This window comes from Coffea arabica, chromosome 8c (assembly GCF_036785885.1).
Source record: "Coffea arabica cultivar ET-39 chromosome 8c, Coffea Arabica ET-39 HiFi, whole genome shotgun sequence".
Taxonomy (NCBI): domain Eukaryota; kingdom Viridiplantae; phylum Streptophyta; class Magnoliopsida; order Gentianales; family Rubiaceae; genus Coffea; species Coffea arabica.
In genome coordinates this window covers 44,276,207-44,294,706 of record NC_092325.1, presented here as the reverse complement: position 1 = coordinate 44,294,706, position 18,500 = coordinate 44,276,207, and the positions used below count along the sequence as shown (strand labels likewise).

Here is an 18,500-nt window from a genome sequence, read left to right as displayed (position 1 = left end):
GCTTAGAATTAGTTTCCGCTTCATACATCCATGCGATCCTTAATACCAACTATTATACAGGAGGAAGTTTAAAATTCAAAGTACACAAACATCCACTTCCATTTCAAATCTAAACTGTACAAGATATATGCCATCCAACCACGTGAATAAGTACTATAAGCCTTCCTTCGCCACGAGCCCTGTGGAGGGGAATAAAATATTTTTGGGGTGAGTTAAAAACTCAGTGAGTAACCAACAAATCAGTACTCAAATATATTTCAAAATAATGCACTTCGATGATGTCATGAGTCAAAGATCAAATGTACGTTAATTGCTCTCGTGAGCCAGTGAAATCATTGCACTTAAACACCCAACGCTCAAAGAGATCTTTTAACGTTAAACAATAAGAGGGAGCAACGTTGGTGCTCCAGATCATGTCACGAACTCACGAAAGTGGTGGAGACGTTGGCTCCAGGTAAATACTAGAGGAGACGTTGGTGTTCAGCACAAGACTCCCTAAGAACTCATTTAAGCCAAATCATTTCATGGACTCACATGCCGGCACACATGATATGCAAACGAGTAAATAATGCAAGAAACACTTCGTAAGTAACTTTGGAAACAGTTTAGGGTCACTCACCTCCACGGCTCAGAAACCATCCATCATATATCATGACCTTACCCGAGTCCAAACCCTAAATCACAAACTCAAAACAATCATACATTCCCAAAGTTCGGACATCATTTCCCCATAAATGCTTCATTTTCAACCTACAAGCAACACCAATTCATCTCAAATCAACCACATACACATCATAAATTATCAAATACACCTTTCGGCACAATATCCATAACTGAAGTTACCTTTATCGGATTGAAACAAATCTTATGGCGTTTCGAAACCAAGATATAAACATACATTTCCTATGAAGACCTCCAAAGTCAAATCACGCAATTTCATGGTCAAAAACGGAAAACTCCACGAAAACAGAAATTTGGGCGTGGAACAGGGTTTATGGGCAGTCAAGGATATTTCGGTCATTTTACATGCTACAGTACTTGGATCGAGCTGAAATTTTACAGGCAGCTAGTTAAAATCATTTGCTACAACTTTCATGTTTTAACCTAAACCTGATTCGGCTTCTAACATGCTCAAATAAAATCGGATAGAAACAGGGTCATTCAAAACCCTAACCTGGAATTCATGCATTCAAGTGCTAATATTCCACAAAACCACATCTAAAACAATTAAAAACCACTAATAAGCACTTAATTGAAGTAAAGAGGATGTTCTTAGCAAAATACCTTAAAACCACAAGAAAGGTAGGAGGTTAATGGTTTCTTCTCCAAAATAACTCCACCAAAACCTTGGAATCTCCTTAGTAACCAACTTCTATAGAGTGATTTGCAATTCCATCAGTTAAAACTCAAGATTAAAGTAAAAAATTGGAGTGAAAGATGAAGGTTTTTCTCTCTCTCTCTTGCTCTCCAAGTTTCAGCCATGAGAAGGAAGAAATGGCTTGATTTTTGGTCAAATTTTGATTTTAGTAAAGTTAAGGTAAGATAGTCAAAAGTCCAAGAGTGAATAGGATGGTGACACTTGTCACCTTTTGGTTTAAAACTTATCTTTTTGTCTCTCCAATACTAATCCATATAGGTAACATCTAATTATCTTTTAGCACCTTGTAAAATAGTATCATTTAATACAAAACTCCAACAAATTGTCAAAAATATATCGCATTTACCGCACTAGCGGGTCCCACGTTGATAATACACTTCAAACTTAACGTGGACTAACTTGTATTAAGAAAATGATTTGAAAACTATATTCCCTTATAAAAATGTATAGGAAATTAATATATTGAAGAAAGGCATAAAATTGTAGATAAGGAAACAAAATAATGTCTAGAAAATATATAAAAATTTTTGATTTCTCACACTCATTCGTTCGCGGCCTCACAAAATCGCTCAATAAGTAACATCTACCCCTCTGTTTGACTAAGCATTCATAACTTTATAGGTACATATATAGATATAAATCAAATCATTTGCACACCGTTCACATTCATAATCATAAAAGTAACGTTGTTTATAAAACAATCAGTAGTAACGAGTGATAAGCAATTTAAAAGTATTTTATTGATAATTATACATGAAAAATTATAAAGTCATAAATCATTTCAGATCAATTCATAAGTCTCTTCATACCAGTTCACAAATTATTTCATATCAACTCATAACAAGTACATATAATGACCGGCTATTGAATACTCAGTTTAGAGATTAAACCCTTTATAGGTGGACGACTAATAGATTTCATGACTTCGATTGGTCTCATTATATATATGAGTCAATCAGTCAGACTCTATACCAAACTACCATAACCATTAGACAGGACTATAGCCCCTATCGTATATTCCGTGACTGTTTTGAGTTTTTCTTGATATAAATTTATTTCATACGTTACACACATAGTTTTTGATTTCATAAAAGATACAGCTCATTTGACATATAATAATAAATCAAGAAGTTTCAAATAAGTCACATGGTCCATTTTTTTGCATAGTCAAAATAGAACTTGTTTTTTTTTTTCTAGTGTAAGCAGAAGAACTCGAACTCGAATCCTCTTACTTACACTCCCTCCTCCCATACCACCCAACCATCCCTCCCCCCCAAATAGAACTTGCTTAAACAGTCAAGTAAATCATTTAATAAAAAATAATTCAGATTAACACGTAAAAATATAATCGATGACAAAAATTTTACTTTAAACTTTTGAAATCTCAGAAGCGTAAGTACCACTTACCTTTGTCTGGCTGCTCGAGTGGAGCTACCTTAGATCTTTTGAACTTGTGTCGTACCTATCAAATGCATAAATTTCTTAATTAGTTGATATTTCCTACGGATGTATAAATATACAGACTCTGACCAAGTTGAAGATTCATGTCTAGACCATAATATGAACCTTAGTAGCATTTTCCCAAATTGGACGATTTCTATTTTTCGGAAAGTTTCCTAAATTTGAAGGTTTCTATTTTTAGAAAGTTTTTTAATTTGGAAAGTTTTTCTTTTTGTAAAGTTTCCTAATTTAGAATAAAATAATTATCATAATTATATTTATTATCTTGACTATTATCTTACTATACATATTTATAATTCATTATTATCCATTCTTATTATCATTCTAGTCAACGCTATTTTATTTTATTACCACTTATATATACTTGTTAATCAATTACTTATCTTTTTCTCTACTTCCACTTTTGTGCATATGTAGGTGTTATATATTGACTTATCATTATAATTATTATCTTAGTTTATTCCACTTGTATTTATCTTTCTATTTTCGTTTATAACCTTAATTTATTTCATCCATATCTATATTGTTATTATTATTACTATCATTGCTTTATTAATTATTATTATTATTATTATTATTATTATTATGAGTTTAAGTATTTCGTTTAACAATCTTAAACTCATCTTACATTGTCTAAATTAATCTAATAAGGTTATATTAAGATGTTTTAAATTTCTATTTAAGTATCTTAGACTTAATCAATTAAATATACTTTTAGATAACTAATCTTTAACTCCGAGAATTATCTTTAGGTTGGGTTTGAAATTTTAAATTCCTATTTTAGTTCGTAGAAGATAGTCCATTTATTTCTATAATTTATTTACTGCATATCCACTAAGCCCATGCTATCTTTCTAATCCAAATATACTTGCCATTATATATAAATGTGTGTGTGTATATATATATATATATATATATATATATATAATACTATTACTATTATATATTTTTTTCCTTGGGCGTCCTTGCCTGGCCCTTTTTGTTTCTTCACTTGGCGTTGCCAAAGCTTTTGTCAAGCCTTGGTAGCGTCGCAATTCTTGACTTAAATTTTTTTTTTCTATTCGGCCAACCTTTTCATGTCGCCAGCAAGTGCTAGTGGCTTTGCCTTCACACACCAAATTTTCTGCGTTGCGCTTCAGCAACGGTGCACAACAACGGCGGCGGGGCTGCTGCTCCAACCCCCTTTTCTCCTTTTTTTTTTTATAACAGAATAAAGATTTCAATTCCATTCTACCCCATAGCTAAAATTTAGCATCCTATTTCTATCGATCCAAATATATATTTTCCTAAATTTCTCTTACAAGTCTAACTATATCATCATGCATATATACACGAAATTTTCAAAATAATTCATGGAATTAAATAGACTTAAGAGAAAAAGAATTTTAGCACGTGCTTGGAACTTACAAGTCTATGAGTTTAATCGTTTGCTTGTTTGACGGCGACGTACTCTTCTTCTCCTCTACTCTTAGTTGATTGTTGCTCTAGGGGAGGCAGATGAAAGAAGGTAGGGATGGTGTTATTTTTTTTTCTCTCTCTATTGTTTTGATAAAACTCTAAACCCTAGCACTACCCACTAGTAGGTGGTTTATATAAGAGTTTTAGTTTATTATGAACTCTTATCCCCTTACTAACCCTTAACAAATTCTTTTACCCTATCCTACTAATAAATTACTATTATCATTATTATTTTTACCCATAATAATTTTTCTACTTTTTTTTTAATTGAAAAAAACAAAATAATAAACACATGTGCCAAAACGTGGGTTTTACAGTATGCCCCAGAGATTGAGGGGAAAACTGAAAAAATTGACTGTATTAAATAAGATAGGTTGTATTTAATGATAAGGAAGTGTATTAAATAAGGATACTTTAGAGAAGCAAAAAATTAACTATATTTTTCTCATTGCACTATAATTTGAGATGAATAAAAGGAAAATTGTGCATAAAAAGCTAATCCTTATATCTTACAGCAAAAGATTACTATACTACTAGTGCATTAAATGCTAATCCTTATATCTTACTTAACAAAATTTGAGAACATGTATTATATGCATATTCGAAAAATATTACATACCATGTTTATCCAAATCAAGTTAGAAAAACAAACACAATGAGTAAAGAAGAAAGAAAATCACGAGGAAGGAAAGATCTGGCCAGCTAGCATTTGGACTTGTGATTTTCATAGCTTTTTTTTTTTTAATCAACAACGATAACAATTTGTATAATTTATTCTAGTCTAATATAAGGGGAGAGGGAGGGGAAGCTACAACTTGTGACTGGTGAGAGACAATAATTGAATTCTTGATCTCCCACCTCCATCAAGACTTAAGGATTTTTTGGTTGTAACTTAGGACATGAAAATCTTAGTAAGATGGGAAGGGGAGGGTCTACTGTTGTTTTGTGATTAAACGTGCCTTTCATTATGTCTATGCAACATCATTATGTCCTGGCAGTATCTCTCGCTTTGCATCCCAACCAATGGGACGACCACAACAAATTGTCATGTATCAGCCTTGGTCTAAAGCAATCAATAATTGAGCTATTCACGAGTGATTTGTGAGCAGTTTAACTAGATAGATGATTGAACTCAGGTCAAATTCGAGATGATATTGTGATCGAGTACTCATTGAACAAAATTATTGAAATGCCTTAACTTTTAGATAATTTACATATTTTACCTATAAGTAATTGAGTTCTAACACAATTTGGAGATACTTTAAATTTTGGAGATATCTTAAATTTTATCGAGTCAATTTCAAACATTAAATTTAGCATTTGATTGAGTTTAAACTTGAGATCGAATACAGGTAAATTGTTCAATGTCGAGCAGATAGTATTCGTACTTGACTCGACTCGTTTATACACGCATCTTGGTTTTCAACTTAAGACAACTTGAGTGTGTTTGAATAGGAGATTATTTGAAATAATTTTAAAAAAATATAGTAGTACTTTTTTTAATGTGATGTATGCGAAATAAAAAAATGATTGAAAAGATAAAATACTATTAAAAATATGTTTATGATGTAATCAAATAAAGTTTGGCAAATAAATCATTATCCAAACACGCTCAAGAGATTTCGTAATCGTAAATGGAGCGAGCCGCAATCGTAAATGGAGCGGTTCTTCTGCAATTATAGGAGAGCGTCCATATCTCAACAAGCCAGCTAAAATCGTTAAACTCCTGTGGGCTTAATCACTCTTAAGGCTTAAACTTGCGATTGGGCCACGTGGGTCCCATATGACGGATGTCCATTTAAATGTGGCGCTCTTTCGCCCGTCCCAGCCATTCCGGTCTTTCAACGTTTTTAAAAAGAAGCAGCCCGGAGAGCTAAATCAAATCTCTTCGGAGCTGGAGCGAAAAGCCCGGCCCCGGATTCAGTTCAACTGACAGGTGATTCGTATACCGTTCCTCTTGTTCACCGGTAAGGTATTCAATTGGTGATGGCATGCTTTCAAGCGGGAAATTACCCAAGGGTAACCTGCTCAAGATTGTGGTGTTATCCTACCTTCGTTCTCCACCGCTATAAGGTATTATACATTTCTTTCATCTTAAGGTGTTGAGTGCTTCGGCCTTGCTCTAGCTTCTTTAGGTGTTATTACTTCCTTGGTAGCTCAACGCATGTACTCTTTACCTGCTGATGCATTCATAGCACAGACTTTACTACGCTAGTGTAGTAGGTTCAAGAGCTTCTGGGGGCGGCTTGTTGGGTGATCATTCGGGGAAGCTCATCTTTTCCTTTTCTAAGGAATTCGGTGATGTACAGGTGTTACAGGCGGAAGCTTCAGCTTTGTCTTATGGTCTACAGATTTGCATTTCAAAGAAGTTTCGTAAAGTCTTGGTTGAAGTGGACTCAAAAGCACTGGTCTCGCTTAGTCATTCGTCCGACATGTCTAATTGGCCTTTGTCCGGATAAAATATTTATATAAAGGCTGGGCCGAGTCCTCATCACTCATCAGATCTCGATTGCTATTTGCAAGAGCTGGAAACTCATCTCTAATCCCTCAGAAGAGCAGGATGAAGTTAAAAGTGTTTGCTGATCGCGGGTCTCAGCCAGCACGGGCAGTTCTCATATTCTGCAAGTAAGGATTTTTTAATGGATTTGTTCTTTTTTTTTTTTTTTTAAAATTTCTAGCCACTCTCTCTCTCTCTCTCTCTCTTCCTTTTTACATTAATCAATCTAAATTGTTTTCATGGCTCTTGGACTTGCCTGTGAAAAGGGCTAATGGGATTGAGTTTGAAGAAGTCCAAATCCAGCTGGCTAAAGGGGAGCACAAATCTCCTGAATACGAAGGTAAGTATGCTGCTGTACAGTCTTCTTGTATGTTGGGTCAAAATATAAAGACAGGATTTTTGCCTTTTCCTTTCTGGAATATAATCATGAATTTGATCTTGTTTCAGCAATCAATCCCATGAAGCAAGTCCCAGCAATAGAAGTAGATGGAAAATTCAGGCTCTTTGAGAGGTAATTTAAGTGTGAAGCTGGAAGATATGTATAGGACTCTTTAGTATCTAATCATCGGATTGGAGAAAGAACCGTGATGTGTTTTATTATTATGGTTTTATGCGTTAATTTTTGCTTCTTGGCCAGCATCTAGTGCGATATAAAGGAAATTATAGTTTTGAAATTTCTAATTGTTATGCTTTAGAAAGATTTCTTTTGAAAAAATCTCAAAATTTTGAAGGGGGTAAAACTAAATCTTTTGAATATTGGATAGCGGGTGCCCCTCCTATTCTCTCTGTGGGATGTGTGATGATCCCCAATGTCAATTTAAGGGTCTTCGTCATGCAAATTGTTATGGTTGATATATGATGAAATTATGTTAATTGAGGCCGATCCAGTGATGTCAATTTAGGTTCTTTTCGGTCTTACTGACATTGATTTGTAGTAATATACTCATAAGTTGAGACTTAGTTTCATTTCCATTTCTGGTACTAATGGCCTGCCTTCCTCTTCCCTGAAAGAAAGGAAAAATGAAAAGAAATGAAAGTAAAATAATGAAGCACAAGTTTTCTGGATTTTTTTCCTAGTCTCGATTTATTTGAGAAAATGATCCCTGGACTTTCTGTGCGCAATATTAATGGTATTCACACATCTAATGTCCTCTGCAGTCATGCTATTCTTCGATTTCTGGCAACTGCTTTTCCTGGAATTGCAGAACATTGGTAAGTCTCATCATTGTACATGCTAGTTTAGAAGGTGTTTAACATTAAATAAACGCATGCTAGTTTCTAAGACAAATATGAATTCAGTCGTCCCCTGAATTTTATTTCACTATGCTAATGGACTCCCAAAAGCAGGCACCTTTACAACTGCCTCTGGCTCCGTTTGGATTAACTATTTTTGAGGGTGTTTTTAAAAAATTTTGCTGTAGCAGAGTTTTTAGAGATTATATTTTGGGATATTTTCAGAAAATATTTTGGGATATTTAAGAGTAGAAGAGCTTCTAGAATATCTTTTGAAATATTTTTTAAAATTTTAAAAAAATTTAAACTAATTTTTAGATTACCTTTTAGAATACTTTTTAAAAATTTTTATTGTATTTGAAAAACTAGTTTTTGAAAAACCTATTTTTTGACCAGTTATAGATCCTACGTATGCTTTCACGTCTGTTTTTTTTCTTTGGGATATCCATTCTATTTTTTCTTGATGCCCTAATCATGGCCAATGGGAAAGGGTACAAAATCGGAAGTCAAGGTTTTATGTATTTATATAAGTGGGCATGCTTCTTGGATATTCCATGCAAACTGGTTGTCCTAATCCCAGTTCTATTGAGCGTTTCCACTAGCTGATGTTGGAATGTGCTCTAATTATTGATTTCACAGTTCTTATTACTTTGAACATTCATGTTCCAAGGTATCCTGCAGACGTGTTCAAAAGAGCACAGATTGACTCAGCTTTAGATTGGCATCACTCCACCATACGACGGGGTTCAGGTGCTAATCTTTGGTTTTGAAGCACTATATTATAACTATTCTTGTTCTATCTGTGGTCTGGTGTTATTGGAAAGCTATTTGTCACCAAATTACAAAAAAAAATTAATTAGGGAATTGTAGGGTGAATCTTGATAATAATATAAGAAAGATCTCGGATGGTTGTGAATGAGCTCAATTTTCCTTGTGGGAATTCTGGGTTTTGACATCTACCTTTCATTTTTTGAACAAAAAGACATGAGATGAATGAGTGGTACATTGTTCTCATCTCCTTGCTTGAGTCACTTAACAGACTGCAAAAAGATGAGTATATATGACGGTCACTTAACACTTAAACGTCCATGACCAATTGGGCAAAAATGTCGAAACAAACAAATACTTTGAACTTATTATCGAAACCCAAGTGCAGCATGTGAAGAAGTCTAAGAATCATGGTAGAGTTACTGGATATGGTAGAAATCTTAGTCTGAGTAAGCTGGCCTGTTCCTAAAATTTGGCAATTGGAGCAGTAAATGTTTGTTGGCCGCCCATCCCTTATTGAAGAACTGCAGAAGGAAATATTAATCTTTTTGAATAACTGGATTTTTGTCTAAAAATGACCCAGTTACATATAGAGCAGTCTCATTTTTATTTTCCAGCTTCATGATCAGCACTGTTTACCTGTTAATGTTATACGACATTCTGAAGTATGCTTATCTTGACAGTTGGGGTAATCCACAATACTACACTTGCACCTTTATTTGGCCGGCCTTTGGATCCTCAAGCCGCAGCAGAAGCTGAAAAACTCCTGTCAGCTTCATTAGCAAAGATTGAATCCTTTTGGCTCAAGGGAGATGGACCATTTCTGCTGGGAAACTCTGAACCTTCCATGGCAGACCTGAGTTTGGTCTGTGAAATTATGCAACTTGAGGTAAAAGAAGGTGTCTTTCCTCTTGTTAGTTGTATTTCTTTGGAAACATATTGATAGTTTCTATATCAACCTACTTGTGACAAGTGATTTAGATATTAAAAAAGCTGTACCTCTGAAAGCCCAAGTGAAATAGTCATCATGTTGTTTCTGCTCGTCTTTAGCTAGGTTTCTCCTAGGATAGTAATATCACTTGCTGGGATGCACATTTTAATAGAAAATTTTGAGTCCTTGCCGACTTCTAGAATAAAGTGATTACCCAATCTATGGCCATGATTCTGGTTCGCACCTTTTGTTTGTCGAGATGAGTCATGTTGATTGAGATGGCTTATTGTCAATGCATGAAGAGCCATGGCTAAACTGGAACAACCGTCTTGATAGAGTTTTCTTGTTTCTGATCTTAGTTTCCTGCTTGTTCACTCTTCTGGCGGTTAAACTTGTAGGCAAGGGCCCTTTTACGCCTTCTCTTTTTTCTTATATTTACCTTGACTTTGAGAAGAAATCTTGTATGAACCACTTTATTGTGACAAACTCTCATTTCAGCTTGGTTTTGAATGTAGCTTGTGGATGAGAAGCTTCAGAAACGGATATTGGACCCATATGCGAAAGTTCGGAAATGGGTTGAAGATACAAGGAAGGCAATACAACCTCATTTTGATGAAATTCATGTTGCCTTCTTCCAGATGAAAGAGATGATAAAGAAGGCGCTGGCTGGTGCGGGCAGTGGTGAGACGAAAACCGGCTGACAAGCTGCATAGGATTCAAAATATGTGGGATTGCTGCTATATGTTGAAGCCCTATAGAATTTCCAGAATCTTTTCCAATCATGATCTCAGATCTTGGTGTAAGAAAAAAGGCAATTTGGCAATAAGGGCAGTTTATGTTTGTATTGTAAAGTAATAATCCAGTTTCCTATTTGGTAACTGGAAACAGAGTATGTAGTAGGAATATGCTAGGAGAGAAATTGTTACTGTTGCAGCTAATTTCAAGTAAAAGAATGTGAAATATCTGGTACAATAAGCTCCGGCAATACTTGTCCGACGCTGTTTCATGTCCGTCTAATTTGCTCCATATGTCTCTTTTCCAATGCTGCACTGAAAACGGGGGATTAGGGGTTGGGGAGTGGGGAGTCAACTACATGCAATGCAAAAATATAAAAAATAAAAAAAGGGTCCAAAGTTTTCATCGATTTACCTTTGATAATAAAGATTGGGAAAATGTTAATAGCATTTCATTTTTTTCATATTGGTCTTCTCACTATATTTTTTTTTATTATGTAGTTTAGTAAATAAAAATTATATAATAAAGATAATAGTGGGAGTGTTGTCATAAAAAGGGAAGTATGATTAATATTTGTCAAAAGACTGTCATTCCCTACAAAACATACAAAAGAAGGCAATAACATCCAATTTGACAATACAACATAATGGTGGTGCTGATAATGCTGCAACCCATTTTTTGGTCCTACAATCATATGTGCACAAAATGTCAAATCCAAGTGCAATGTTTGGACTAATAAGGAGGGATAATTTTATTATTTCAATACAAATTTGTAGTGGAAATAAAATATGAATTGTGACATTAAATTTAATCCCCGGGCTCGGGGGCATTGTTATCTGCCTTTGGAAACTTTGAAGAAATAAATGTTGCCAGAAAAAAGAATAGAAAGAGCATTGGTGCGGGTTAGGTATGCTCCAGAGATTGAGGGGAAAACTGAAAAGGAATCCTCTTTTTTTCTCATATAGTAATTTCCACAGGCCGAATTGGGCCACCGCTTGGGACCTCAATCATTGATTCTTCATTGACTTAATCGGTGCATATGTTCGTCCCAGTGAATGGTGTAGCGGTAGCAACTCTCACAGGTGACCGATAAGTCCTGAGTTCGAGCCTCTGCTCTATTAGATTTTTCCGTGCACTTAACATGCTTGGGTCGGATTAGGGCATCGGGCCCGAGCCACAGGGGATTAATCGAGCCCCATAAGAATTCCACAGGGGATTAATCGAGCCCCGTAAGGATTGATCCGGACATCCTGTGTCGACAAAAAAAAAAAAAAAAAATCGGTGCATTTGTTCGACCCGAAAGATAATGCCATAGTGGTGCTACTGTCCAAGCACTAGTGCCTATTTATACGTAAAGCACTGGCACACTTCAAGGCTTGCGTTGCCACTGACCAAGGAGATATGAAGCTGAAACTGTTTGTAGATCGTCTCTCTCAGCCATGTCGTGCAATTCTCATCTTCTGCAAGTAACAATTCACGATAATTGTAGTCTTATTTCTTGATGCCTAATCATTTGGCTTTTCATTTCTAATTTTTTGGGTACTTGGAATTGTTTGTGGAAAGGTTAAACGGGATAGAGTTCGAGGAAGTCACGATTGATTTTTGTAAACGCGAAAACATATCTCCTGAATATCAGAGTGAGTCATGACTTTGTTTTGAACTTGATGGTAATGAAAAAGGTTTCTCTTGAGATATAAACACCTTTCTGATTGTGCCTCAGAAATCAATCCTATGCAGCTAGTGCCAGCAATAGAAGTGGATGGAGAATTTAAGCTCTTTGAAAGGTACTATAAGGGTGTGAAGTTGGATCACTTTTGTCTATTCTCTGCTCATAGAAAGGCAGAAGAAATCAGATGAAATGCTTTATTTGTTGTGTTTTTGGATTTCATATTATTCGCTTCGAGAAGGGAAAGTTTATACTGACATCGACAAAGTAGTTCAACTTGAATTCTGTTGCTAATCCAAAAGTGCAGATCTTTATTTTTCAGAAAGTATTTCAAACGAAAACCTCCATATTTTGAAGGGGCAAAAATCTTTCCTTTTGCTTCTTTGAGTGATGATCCTGTATAGGGATGCTCTTTCTGTTTTATGATCATATTTCACTGAGGATGAACTAAATCTATCCTTATATTTCCTTTTCTCCTCCTCATATTAGCTAGGTGATTTCTAAACCAGCTTTTCATGCATGGTGTTTACGCGTTTGGTGTCCTCTGCAGTCATGCAATTCTGCGATTTCTGGCTTCTGCTTTCCCTGGAGTTGCTGATCATTGGTCAGTCTCTGTCCTGTACTAGATGATAGTTGAACTGCATTTTTCCATCCCAGGTCCACACTGAGGCTTCATCTGGTAGTAATTTCCAAGCAATATGTGGAGTAGTATTTGATAATTGATATTGATAAGTCTTTTCCCTTACATTTTTCATACTTGAAGGTATCCTGCGGACCTGTTCGAAAGAGCACAGATCGACTCAGTTTTAGATTGGCGTCATTCCAATCTGCGACATGGTACAAGTATGTATCTTTCCTTTGCTTTTATTTACTGGGAGGGAATTTTTGACAAAATTTGACCTCGATACAAGAAATTATTGCATTCGTCCCTTGACAAATATGTCCATCAGACCACACAATGACAAAAAGTGAAGAAACAAGAAGAAGCCATCTTTGAATAATCCCTGATGACAAGTTAAATTTGTTGAGATAATCATCTGTATTTATAGGATGGTACTCTGAACGATGCTTATGTTTACAGCTGGATTAGTCTTCAACAGTACAGTTGGACCTGCCTCCGAATTTAGAAGCAGCAGCTGAAGCTAGAAAAGTCCTCCTAGCTTCTCTTCCAAAGGTCGAATCCTTCTGGCTCAAGCGTGATGGACACTTTCTGCTGGGAAGATCTCAACCTTCCATGGCAGACCTGATTTTAGTCTCTGAAATTATGCAACTTGAGGTGAAGATAGATGTCTTCTGCATCTCGTTTTTTTTTTTTTTTTTTTTTTTTGTTTTGTTTTGGTGTTTATGCTCATACAGATATTATGAACCTATTTCTCTCGACTTCAGAGATCCTACCTGCATTTTATCTTTTGAGTATACATGACAAAGGAATTATCCTCATTTCAAGACTATGGTTGAATTTTAGGTCTTAGATGAGAAGGTTCGCAAACAAATATTAGACCCATATAAAAAGATTGGGAAGTGGATTGACGATACAAGAAATGCAACTCAACCTTATTTTGATGAATTTCATGCCGTCCTCTTCCGAGCCAAAGAGAAGCTAATCAAGATACGGTCTACTGGAAGCAGTGATGAGACAAAAATCAAGTGAAATTCTGCTTGATACTCAGAGATGGAGGAATGCTGCTGCTGCTTGTTAAAATCCCACATGATTTTCAAGCTCCTCTCCAAACAGGATATGGGATGTTGGCGTATTAATAGTTAGTGAGAATCCAAAATAAAGACAATTCGTCTTGGTTGTGTTTTGTGAAAGTAGTAGTAATTTGTATTTTCTGGTTTGGTTGCCGGCCAGGCGATGTGACACAACAGCATATGAAACGAATTTGACACTGCTGTATTAAGCCAAGGCCAAATAAATCAATGTGAAAAATCTTCTGTGTATTAGACTCGCTTTTTTTTTTTTTTTTTTTGGACAATAAGGTTGAAGGATAAGGAGGGTGCAAACAATGCTTCTAGATTTTTTTTTTTGAGGCATTGTTTTTAATGGTAGAAGAATTTGTTCCAGCTCTCAACAAATGACTAGTGTCATATATCTTCTTTAAAGAAAAGCATTGAATGGTTAAGGTGCATTGCATTGAGATTGGAATGGAGTTTGTCATCAAGTCCTCATCAGCTGATTCATCTCGACAAGAAGTCAAAATGAAAATCACCTACTCCAACCACTTTTTGTGTCTTTTGCTTCTTTTATCCAACATTGCTTTTATAGTTTATTGATAGTGGAGTATCTGTTTCCTCGCCTCCGGTTAGGAAGTCATCTACAAGCCATGCAGTAAGAAGTCAAGAACTTATGGCCAAGTTCCTATAATTGTTTAGTACAACATTATATTTGTACAACATTTTTTTCTAATATTATTATTTAGTGTATAATTATATTTTATTATTATATTCGAGATAAAAGTGATATACATAAATAAAATATCTGACATATATTTAGTACAACATTATAATATATTTGTACACAAAAAATTTAAACATATATAGTGATTAGACGAAATCATACAAAACACAGTTATATTGAATCCGTTTCCTCCTACCTATAATCCCTTTCACCCTATTATTCAACCCACTCCTCCCCATTTTCCGTGCAATATGAACCACTTCGGTTTCATTCTTTTTCTTTCCTTGGGCGAAAAAGTCATGAATGGCCTCTTTGACTCGAATTATTTTTTTCTCTTGTTCAGTCATGCATGACTTCACGGACTTGATCAAGTATGCATGTTCCTGCAGGCCAAAAGCAACGAAGGTGCTCCTCTCTTAAATTATTTATATAGTAGCCACCCTCACACTAGCCTTTCAAGCTAGGAAAACTGAAATGGTGGTAGCAATCAAGTAAATTATCAACTAGCAAAGTTGAAACTTGGAAGCCAGAGAGGGGAGTCACCAAAGAAAGAGATGAAGCTCAAATTGTTTGTACATCGTCTATCTCAGCCATCCCGTGCAGTTCTCATCTTCTGCAAGTACACTTAATTTTCCTTGTCCTTCACTAGTCTTTTTTACAAATCTCAAAATTTTTTTAACCCTTTTTGTAATATATACATACATGTATATGAATATGTGTATATATTTTGTTGTAACTTGATATTGCTCCTTAAAAGGTTAAACAAAATAGAGTTTGAGGAAGTCCAAATTGATCTCTCTAAAGGCGAGCACTTGTCTCCTGAATTTAAAGGTTAACGATTAATTCTTTTCCTTAAAAAATTTGTCTTTTGTTGGCATATATATATAAAAACCATTCTTTTCCTTGTAATTTAGTTTGTGAACTTGTAATATTGCGCGTATTTTTGCTTCAGAAATCAATCCCATGCACAAAGTGCCAGCCATGGAAGTGGATGGAGGATTTAAGCTCTTTGAGAGGTAAGTGTGCACTTCGCAGCTACGAAAGAGACGAATTAATATGTATGATGCATGTTTGTTGGTGATAATAGCCTCTCTCCCCCCCCCCCCCCCCCCAACAAAAGAAAACCCCCTTTTTGGTCCCTCTGGATTGTTATGGCTAGTTTTTCAAAATTCTAGCTTGGTCTTCAAAAGAACAACACAAAAAATTTAAGTCCAGTCAGAGCAATACGAGCTGCAGCCTAATATCGGGCTCGTTTTTGGCATCTGTCTTTTGCCATCTTTTGTTTGTCTTTCCTCCTCCCAGTTTCATTTTGGCGAGGTCATTTCTAAATATGCTTTCCATAAAAGTAAATTTCTCTTCCAAACTTTTTATAATGGGATGTCTTGCAGTCATGCAATTCTACGATTTCTGGCTTGTGCTTCTCCTGGAGTTGCAGATCATTGGTGAGTCTCCTTACCGTACATGCCAGTTTATACGCTATCTGATACTACCATAAACATTTTGTTATAAAACGTAAGGTATCAGTAAAAAAGAAAGCACATATTAGTTTCTAATAAATATATGAACACCTCACAGTCGAACATCTTTCCTATTATCTCTTGATGTTTAATTATGAGAATATTCAATGTGACTAAATCCTGAAATTAACTGTTTCATACGGTTATGTGGGTCAAATATTGAACATGGCTTCTAAAGTATCAAACCAACAACAGATACTCGATCGTACCTCTTTTGATCACTTGTGCTTTTTCATACCAAAAAGGTACCCAGCAGACCTGTTCAAACGAGCTGAGATCAACTCAGTTTTAGACTGGCATCACGCCAATCTACGACATGGTTCAGGTGCCAATCTTAAGTTTTGGCTCTCTATTAAATTATTACTGCTCTAGCTATACATTATTGGTTTGTCTTCCATTATCAAGAGAATTGGGATTTGTCTAGCGATGTCTAGATACAGTCATTCCAAGTCTCTTTTTCAGTATTCTGCTTATAAATGATACGTTATCATCAATCTTAATGTTGTACTCCTTGGTGCATGCTCTTATTTTTCTTACAGCTGGATTAGTCTTCCATAGCAAACTGGCACCACTTTTTGGTCTGCCTTCGGATGTACAAGCAGCAGCTGAGTGCGAAAAAGTGCTCTCAGCTTCTCTTGCAAAGATCGAGTCCTTTTGGCTAAAGGAGGAAGGACAATTTCTGCTGGGAAATTCCAAACCTTCAATTGCAGACCTGAGTTTGGTCTGTGAAACCATGCAACTTGAGGTAAAGAGTAGAGACTGTCTTCTTGCTCTTCTCATTTGCAGTCTGTTATTTACTATATTATATGAATTTCTTTATCAACTTAACTTGAGAACAGAGATCAAGACGTTATATAGGATTCCGACTGAAAACCTAAATACTTCCATAATCTATTAACATTGTCTCCTCAGTTTCGCCAAACTTTTTGGTTATCCAAATGTCCTGAAACATGTTTTGTTTCTGGAGTTTATTTCCTTTTTTTTTTGAGATAGCATTTAATATCATTTGTATCAAGAGTACTGGCACATGATGTGATAACTTGAAACTTTCAAAGAACAAAAACTATGTATAGAATCAAGTGTTCGGTAATGGGGTATGGAGAGTCTATCTAGTCCACATAATATACAAAGGAATTTATGACAAGCGAGATGTAACTGATTACAACTTCGCTGTGGAATTTAGGCCTTGGATGAGAAGGTTCGTCAACGGTTATTAGACCCACATGAGAAAGTTCGGAAGTGGGTGGATGATACAAGGAATGCAATGCAACCTTACTTTGGAGAAATTCATGGCGTCCTATTTCAATTGAAAGACAAACTAAAGGAGATGGAGTCTGATGAGTGATGAGGCAAATTAAAATAAACTGACGTATAGTCTGCTTAAAGTAAAACAGATGCGGCATTGCAGCTATCTGTTTAGTTCCCTCAGTATGATTTCCAGGTTCTTTAAACCTTGAACAACCATATGATTACGTGCAACGTTGTGTAAGTTTGAGTTACAGTACTTTCTTTTTTTATGTTTTGTTTTTCAACGTTTTGTTGCTGGACAAAAGATGTTAATTGAATAAAATCTGTGTTGGGTCTTTGGGTAAATCTTTTGTATGTGTGATTTCAAGAACGAGAAAATGATTGTTGAGCGATCCAATGTGTCCAGCGCTGGTTTTGTTCGAAGATGCCTTCAAGCCATGAACACTTTCTCATGTTACCCACAACTAGCAAATTGCTTCACTGGTGCATGTATATGAAAGACTAAATTCCGGACTCTGGGAAGCTTGTATATAGTATTATTGCTCGAGTGTGGATAATCTAGGAAGCAGAATTTTTGAAAGCTCTTTTTTTTTCTCGTTTTTAGTGATTAATACCAAATTAAGCCTAAATTGGACTACAAACCTTTAACAGTCAGAATGTTTACCCAAAAAAAAATATACTGATAATAATAACAGAATACATCTAGAAAATCTCGACTTAGACTCTATTTGACAATTTAATTCAGCACTTAAATTTAATGGATTCAGATCTGAACATGTTAAAATGTGTTTGATAACAAAAAATAAAACATCTAAATTAATTAAATTGTACTAATTTCTCTAGGTAAAACTTAATCCCAAAAATAGGTAATAAGTTATTCACTCATTATTTAATGTGATACATACTCAAATGTATCAAATTTAGACCCTGTTTGATAACTCAATTTAACACTTAAAATTGAATGGGTCTAGACACATTTTGATAACAAAAAATAGAACATCTAAATTAATAATTAAGTAGCACTGAATTTCTTGAGTTTTTTTTAAAACCAAAATAACACTCTTGCTAAAAAATATTCCCAATGTGATTCACTTTTAAATTTTTTCCCCATAATGATATTATTATTGTCATCTAGTTATCCTGATTGTTGTGTAGGATAACAAGAAAGGAAAGTTCTAATCTAGTTTATAGTTTCCAACATCAACTAATA

General features: G+C 35.2%; 2 protein-coding genes and 1 pseudogene across 3 annotated transcripts; all 3 read left to right on the top strand.

Moving 5' to 3' along the window:
- Positions 1-6,136: 6,136 nt before the first annotated feature.
- Positions 6,137-10,701, top strand: LOC113706342 (glutathione S-transferase T1-like). Of its 2 annotated transcripts, none has more exons than XM_072064006.1 (8): positions 6,137-6,370; positions 6,607-6,922; positions 7,061-7,134; positions 7,242-7,305; positions 7,953-8,006; positions 8,698-8,777; positions 9,479-9,684; positions 10,225-10,701. In XM_072064006.1, the coding sequence occupies exons 2-8, from the start codon at positions 6,858-6,860 to the stop codon at positions 10,366-10,368; spliced, it is 687 nt and encodes a 228-aa protein (XP_071920107.1). In that variant the 5' UTR covers positions 6,137-6,370; positions 6,607-6,857; the 3' UTR covers positions 10,369-10,701. The 2 variants fall into 2 exon arrangements, with proteins under 2 accessions (XP_071920107.1, XP_071920106.1); XM_072064005.1 differs by having other exon boundaries at positions 6,139-6,370; positions 10,242-10,701.
- A 1,083-nt stretch (positions 10,702-11,784) lies between these two features.
- Positions 11,785-14,068, top strand: LOC113706343 (glutathione S-transferase T1-like; annotated as a pseudogene).
- An 827-nt stretch (positions 14,069-14,895) lies between these two features.
- On the top strand, positions 14,896-17,635 carry LOC113706345 (glutathione S-transferase T1-like). The gene is made up of 7 exons (XM_027228233.2): positions 14,896-15,144; positions 15,283-15,356; positions 15,478-15,541; positions 15,914-15,967; positions 16,288-16,367; positions 16,582-16,787; positions 17,226-17,635. Exons 1-7 carry the CDS (start codon positions 15,080-15,082, stop codon positions 17,385-17,387), a joined length of 705 nt encoding a protein of 234 aa, XP_027084034.1. The 5' UTR covers positions 14,896-15,079; the 3' UTR covers positions 17,388-17,635.
- Positions 17,636-18,500: the final 865 nt, after the last annotated feature.